Source organism: Elaeis guineensis, chromosome 4 (genome assembly GCF_000442705.2).
Source record: "Elaeis guineensis isolate ETL-2024a chromosome 4, EG11, whole genome shotgun sequence".
In the NCBI taxonomy this organism is placed as follows: Eukaryota; Viridiplantae; Streptophyta; class Magnoliopsida; order Arecales; family Arecaceae; genus Elaeis; species Elaeis guineensis.
In genome coordinates this window covers 18,088,594-18,096,466 of record NC_025996.2, presented here as the reverse complement: position 1 = coordinate 18,096,466, position 7,873 = coordinate 18,088,594, and the positions used below count along the sequence as shown (strand labels likewise).

At 43.6% G+C, this 7,873-nt stretch overlaps 1 protein-coding gene across 1 annotated transcript; it reads left to right on the top strand.

Moving 5' to 3' along the window:
• Window positions 1-5,616: 5,616 nt before the first annotated feature.
• On the top strand, window positions 5,617-7,567 carry LOC105043602 (probable xyloglucan galactosyltransferase GT19). The gene is given in 2 exon segments (XM_010921191.4): window positions 5,617-6,785; window positions 6,788-7,567. Coding segments are annotated over 2 exon segments (1,479 nt in total). The 5' UTR covers window positions 5,617-5,863; the 3' UTR covers window positions 7,345-7,567.
• The last annotated feature ends 306 nt before the right edge of the window (window positions 7,568-7,873 follow it).

The following is a 7,873-nucleotide window of genomic DNA, read 5'->3' as shown; positions in this document are numbered from 1 at the left end:
TATATATATTCATAAAAAATATTTATATTTTTAAAATATCATAGATATTCGTAAGAAATGGCATCAGAAAGTCATATATATTATTCAGAATATCATAAATATATAGAAAATCATATATATGGTTCAGAACGTCATATATATTCACAAAAAGTTATATAAGGTATCATGAAGTAATAATACTATTCTTTCTTTATTCTACGGAGAAAATGATATTTTCATTATTAAAATTATAAAAGAAAAAGATAGACAATATTGAATATCTGTCACATCGTTAAGTGTGCTATGTGCTCCAATATAATTAGGTGGTGGGCTCCACATCAATTTTATTGCACTATACGCGGTGCACAAAAACTTTCTCTTAGGATATGTGCCTGCCTTCTGTAAGTGGCTAGTGTGCAAATTTGAGCAACAGATGGGCCAAGCCAGGTTCGAGTAGCGGGCAGCTCAAGATACAACACCGTTTAGTTAGGCTTGAGTCGGTCTAGCTTACCTTCGGGCCTACCTTGCAAGTCCAAATCCACTACTTATTGGGTTTTAGACTTCTAGGCTAGGTTCTTGGACTTTCTTTTTTCAGCTATTCAAACCTATTGTGGAGGCGTGGAGTGACATGAAAGAGAGGACCCAATGCTAGCTATGGGGCCGAAAATGGAGAACCCTAACCTTGGTACAGAATGTGATGGCTCGATGAATGCTGCGATTAGTGGTGATAGCGTGGTAGTTGTGGCCAAAGAACATATTGCTAGGGCAAAATGGTTGCTTGATAGAGTAGAAGTCGTGGCTCATGACAACTTCAATGACATCCATATAAATGCCCCAACCATATAGGTTGGTGAGGATAGAGCTAGTAGAGAAGGGGATAAGGATGATATGGTTGATCTCATTAGCAATAGCGATAGCGAACATAAACTAGAAAAGGAGGAAAAGGCTATCAGTGTAGAGGGGCATAGGGATGTTGTGGGGGAAGTAGTGGCAGGGTCGGCCACCCATGGAAGCATCAAGGTAGAAGATGAGGAAGGGGAGGGAGAGGTTGTAGGAGAGTGGAAGGAGTTAGAGGGGGAAGACAAGGACTAGGTGGAGAGGAAGCCAAGGTTGTGATCGAAAGAGAAGAGTAGGAGATGAGAGGAGCATGACAACAACCTAGCCGCCACCTTTTTCTTTCCTTAATCAAAACAGGGTTCAAGTTACCCAAAAAAAACATGCTCAATTTGTAAAGCGTGGGATTAGAGCAAAACTAGGATCGAATTTTCAAAATAAATAAATAAACAACAAATAAAAATCAGACTCACAAATTTTAGGCTTGGTTCAGCCCATCGTCCTTAAAAACTAGACCTAGGCCCATCTGAAATGTTCCAGATTCGACTAGATCGTCTGGATTTTAATTAGGTCTCCTAATATGGCAGCTAAGCAAAATGACATAAACTCTTAGGATATATAATAAATCAATTGAAATAATTCAAAATAATAATGAGATGGAATTATCTAATTTTAGATGGAGCACGAGTAGCGTGTGAGATAGAATGATAAATCATTGATCATATGTGCAACTGGCTTATTGGTGAAAAATGATGAATTTAAGATCTATTTAATACTTATTTTTATGTTTTTGTTTCTTTGCAAATTAGGGAAAAAATGTACAAAGATTAATGTAGAAGATGGCATTTGCACACAATCGCAGACATTTCTTCCTTCTATTTTCTTTTTTTTTTGAAAATAATAAACTTTTGCTGCCAAATGCATCAATAGATTTATATATGATTCAAAAAATAGAAGGGTTCACATTGCGGATTTCTTTAATTTAATATTCTCCTTGGTTTTTTGAAAATAAATATATATGTATAATTTTTTTCAAAAAAAAATCCCAAGATTCGAAGCAGGCCTTCCACTTTTTAAGTCTTAAAAAGTTAGCAAATAATGATAATTTTAAAAAGTTCTCTACAAAACTCTCTTAGTATTAGCGTTCAACTAACGGATACGAGAAGATGGAATTTAGAAGCATGTTGAAGTGAAGGATTTCAAACTTTTTTTTTTTTTGGTAAAGAAACTCTCTTTTCTTTCAACTAGAGGTATGTTAGTTAATATATAATGAACCAAGCTTAGGACTAGGCATGTAGAATGAGGTACGACATCAAGGGAAAAGTTGAAGTCACTCCTCCTCCCCATGGGTAGCTATTTGGTTCAATATGACCGAGGCGGTGAGAAATACCCATAATGTGCATCATGACTACTTTGGATAATTCCACAAAATGATGAAGAACAAGAGGGAGAGGAGGAGGAGGAGGAAGAAATGATTACAAAGAAAGAGTAAACAAAATTCCAACATGTTATGCGCAACCTTAAGTGCCACATGCTGCTATTTTATAAGGGCTAAATGCTTGACAACATGAGTATTGAAACTTTATTTTTTTTTTGAATCGATATGGTCATTCTAGGTGAATGGTTGAGCGTGACAATGATTTACCACGAATAGCTTGCCAAGTGACATTTGCTTCATTTGCTTGAAGAGACATGAGATTTGACGAGGTTTTTAATGTTAAATCACACACTCATGTTCTCTCTACAAATCTTGGGATCGTTCGCTTGCATTAAGTTAAAATCAGCGAACAATATCATGGTATGTAGCAAGATTTAGGTAAGAATATATAAAATACAGTAACCAAGGCATACGATGCTCAAAATCTAAGTATTTCCCATCATCTCAGTTTGTGAAGGATCACTTGCTACAGAAAATTACTTTTGAGATAAAAGGTTTAGCCTGTGTGACAATTATATACTTTGTCCGCGTGCAGGTATCCATTATTATTATCTTTGCCTAGTGAATTAAAAACCCATCATAGGCACCAACAGTAAAATAAATTCAACATTTCTTCTTATCTGAGAGAGAGAGAGAGAGATTAACTCATATTGCTTGGACTGCCTTATTCATTGCTACTCAACAGCCTGACAAAATAAATATATGATTAGAAAGAGACTCCTTCATCGTAATTAAATGGATGGAGCAATATCAGCAAAAGTTTCTTCTACCATCCTCCATTATTCATATTCAAAATCCTTTTCTCCAAGACATTATTCAATGCGCAGCTTTTTTAACTCCTTTCAGATATCATATACTTTTCGAGAAGCGAATCAGTCCACGGACAACTTAGCCAGACTCCCTCAAACAATTGTATCAAATTCTGCAGTCTGCTATGTCCCTTCCAGCGTAAATAAAAACTTTGGTACCAGCAGATGATGCTGGAGTTTTTTTTTATTCATTTGTAGTTATTCTTTTTTTTTTTTTTTTCTGGGGCTCATGACCCCTCTTATGTACCCAAAATAAAAAGGAGAGAATTTTTGAAGGTGTCATCTTCTCTACTGCGGTCGAAATAGCCTACTCCATAGAGTAAATCATTTTTTGCCGTCTGATTAGAGGAATAAGTGGAGAAATAAGGGAATGCATCTATTTTCATGATTATATAGATTTTAACACGAGCAAAATTGCTCTCTCACTTTTTGGTATACTTAAAAGAGTGAATAGAAGTAATTGTATGAGTACAAATAAAAAACAAGGACTTTTCGTAGAATTCATATTGCTATCTAGCATTTGTCCGAATGGGCATGAGATGGTGAGAGGGCTGGTAGTAGGCATTACTTTCTAGCATTTAGCCATGAATTTCCACAAACAAAAATAAAAAAGAACTTAGGTCTCTCCCAGAATTGGAAGATCTTCAAGTCAACTATCCGATCTCACATTTTGAAACACTGAATGACACATGAAGTGGGCCGGCATCAAATTCATGCTAGAAGACGATTTACCAGCACCAAGAAACTGGATCTACTTCCACCTAACATGTGAGGAATTGCGAAATTCTTTGTACACTGAGTAGTGCAGAACTGCGTACGTGCACCATCTACGGTAATTAGTTTCCACATGGGTCAATGAAAATTTTTTTTTACGCATCACATCACAACTCTGTATGTGAATCAATCATCGTGAATGGTGCGTGGTTCTGCACCACCCACCGTACACAAAAATTTCTCGTGAGGCATTATGCTAATTGGATTTTACAATGCATGAAACAATTTGGTTCACCTCATTGTACATTACGAGTGGTGGAGAGCTAACATACAATGACAATCAATTGGTGAGATATATTTGGACTAATATTGGAGAGACATGTACTGCATGGTAAGTTGTAATCACATCATCAGTTTGTGCTCGTCATCCATCAACTTTGCATCCAGCCACATAAAACCATCAACTGATCTATGCACCAAACATGGAAAGCACAAATGGAGGAGATATTATATCTTATACTATGTGGCCGTGCATCATGCCAATCAGACCACCTCATTCCTATAGACCATGTTGCCGCAAGGTTCAGAGAGGTGCTGATGTGCCTAAAGTTGAATGCCATATAAATCCATAAATACCAAAAGTACCTGCGAAAAAAATCCACACTCACTAGAATGTTCCAACGGGAGAGATCGTCTGATGCTTAAATTAGCCAAAATTTTGAAAATAATAAAAAAAAAAAATTACGAGAGTCAAAAGAGCAAAGAGAGAATTCCTGTCTCCCCCCTCCGAGCTTATTCTCCTTTCGAGTATTGGAGTTTTCTTCCTTGCTTTCTTTTTTACCTAAGGATCTCCTTCATACTTCTTTTATTTAGAAGTTCCGCCCGTAAGTCGTTAGTCGAAATTTGTGAGTTTATTAAATCTAACTCTATAAGTTGTTAGACCATGTTCTAACTCTTTTTTAAAGGAGGAACATCTCCATCTTCTTGACTCAAAATTGTTAGTTATGGATGTTAGATGCATGCTTTACCTATACAACTGATCGAATTAGTGGTACTAGAGCCACAACTGGTGTAATCTCTCCATATTATCTTGAGTATGCCTTAACAAAGGATTAGTTTCGGTGGCGGATCTCTCCGCAACAGACCATGTTCACCATGTACTCATCTCAATAATTGGCCTATAAAACTGAGGTGACTCGATTGCGTGGTGCACACAGTTAAGATATAATTTAACCACATGGAGAGACTATACAATGTAAAAGATTACTCTGTAGATGTACTATATGGCCGTACACACTATATATTAGTGCAGCCCATTTCTATAGCAGTAATCAAGATGGCACTTAATGGATGATGGCTACAGGAACGACCGGCTATGATTGGCTATATGCACGCGGTGCACTAGGTTTGGGGAATAATTTCTCAATAATATAACTACTTGTCTACATGGGTGCTCAGTCAAAATTGCTCAACGGACGTAATGCCTTAAAAAACGTGGACTTTGCATAGAAAAATATAGTATAGAGGAAATGCCCAAAAGACCCAACGTGGAAAACGACCAAACACTCGGCCCATTTCAGTTGACTAAGGAGGCCCACCCACTTGTTCCGAATAAAGGGTTCCCTTCTTGGTGCTCCCAAATAGGTAACTGGCTTGGCCGGTACCGCCCTAATTCCGGTTGGAGAGTAACCAAAGCGAACCATGCGATGTGGGAGATTGGTCGCTCACCCTTCTCGCCAAGCCACTCGCCCAAACCCAACCGCAACCGGCGCCCAAAACCCAACATCCCCTCACCGCACGAACCATCCTTATAACTCTGGGCCGGTCCACACTCCACAGTCCAAACCCGTTTCCAAAATAAACCACCCCAACCGGACCGCATCGATCGTTCGCTTCCCACCTCTCGTGCCTTCCTCCCTCCACGATTCTCTGGTCTCTCCCCACTAGAAAGCTATAAACGGAAAGGGAAACAAGGTAGTAACTAAATCAATTTAAGTAAAACAAGAACCGGAGAAGAGAGATCCTCTTCCAATTCCAAATAAATATTTCCAACTGCGGCAGCAGCAGTAATGGAAACTTTCAAAGATAAATGACAGGATTCCAAAGCGAATTAGAGGCTTTTCTCTCTTCTCCTGTCACTTTCGCACCCATGGCTCGCCCCACCCTTCTGGTCCTCTCTGTTCTCCTCCTCGTCCCTTACCAAGCCAAATCCCGATCCATCCCCAAAACCGGCGGCGGCCTTCCGTTATTAGAAAAGGAGGAAGCAATTGCCGGAGAAGAGGGAGAAGAAGCGCAGCAGCCGCGGCGGCGGGCGGAGTGCGACGGGCGGTGGATCCACATCCGCGACCTCCCGCCGCGGTTCAACACCGACCTCCTCCGATCCTGCAACGCCTTCCCCCTCTACGACGACGGCGACTTCTGCCCCTATCTCGCCAACCACGGCCTCGGCCCCCGCACCCACAATCGCTCCCGGAGTTGGTACCGCACCGACCCTCACATGCTCGAACCCCTCTTCCACCGCCGCCTCCTCGAGTACCCTTGCCTCACGCCCGACCCTACCCTCGCCGACGCCGTCTTCCTCCCCTACTACGCCTCCCTCGACTCCCTCCCCTTCCTCTACGACCCGGCTCTCTTCAACTCCAGCGACCTCCACGGCCGCGACCTCGCCGAGTTCCTCCGACGCGACCGGCCCGCCGTCTGGGCACGCCGCGGCGGCCACGACCACTTCCTCGTTCTCGCCCGCCCCGCCTGGGACTACTCTCAGGATCCCGACGCCGATCCTCGCCTGTGGGGCACCTCCTTCCTCCACCTCCCTGACTTCCTCAACGTCACGGTGCTCGCCCTCGAGGCCCGCCCCTGGCCCTGGCAGGAGCGCGCCATCCCCCATCCCACCTCCTTCCACCCGGCCACCCTCGCCCACCTCGACGCCTGGCTGGCCCGCGCCCGCGGCGCCCGCCGCACCAACCTCATGCTCTTCGCCGGCGGCGGCGGCGGGGGTGGCCCCAACATCCGGGGAGCATCCGGGCCGAGTGCGAGAACCGGACCGACCTCTGCGAGGTGGTCGACTGCTCTGATGGGGCCTGCGCCCACGACCCGATCCGGTTCATGCGGCCGATGCTCCGGTCCAGCTTCTGCCTCCAGCCACCCGGCGACACGCCAACCCGGCGGTCGACCTTCGACGGGATCCTGGCGGGGTGCATCCCGGTGTTCTTCGAGGAGATCGGTGCGCGGGCGCAGTACGGGTGGCACCTGCCCAAGGACCGGTTCGAGGAGTTCTCGGTGTTCATCCCGAAGGAAGAGGTGGTGTTTGGCGGGGTCCGGATCGGCGACGTGCTGGGGGCGATACCGCCGTCGGAGGTGCGGCGGATGCGGGAGCTGGTGCTGGAGATGGCACCGAGGGTGATGTACCGGCGGCACGGCAGCTCTGATGGGCTGCGGGCGAGGAAGGACGCCGTGGATCTGGCCATCGACGGGGTGCTCAGGAGGGTCCGCCGCCGGGTGCGGGTGCTCGAGGAGGGGGATCCGGATCTGCTCGTCTACGACGACGACGACGTCGACCACTGGTCTTAGGATGGACGGTCTGCTTTGATCGGATCTAAGGTTTTTTCTTTTCTTTTTTTTTTTCCCCTCCTGTAGTCTCTTTTGAGACACAGATTTTGTCCTTGTTGGTTACATCAATGCTTTACTCATCATGACAAAATTGAGCAAATCTAATAAGATCCCAGCGCAAAAAATGTTGGACACTTGCAAGGCGTTCGATTAAACTTATTAGAGGCAGATTAACTTGTTTTAAGCTTCTGGTATTTTATTTGGTTTTTTTTTTTTAATTTACCGTTACTAGTTTCAATGTGTACAAACTACAAAAGTAATATCAATAAATGGGGGGAAAAGGGGGGCAATTCTGTTTTTTAAAGAAAAAGTAATTATGTCTGTTAGCAGAATGTTAGCTAGTACAACGTAACGATCACCTTTCAAGAGGAAAATAATATTCCATCTATCCCAAACATAATTGCTCGGGCGAGTCGGATTAGGGTTGGATTGAGCGTGGAGGGTGAGGAAGAGGCTTAAAATTGGACAAGAGGACCAGGAATCACCATGT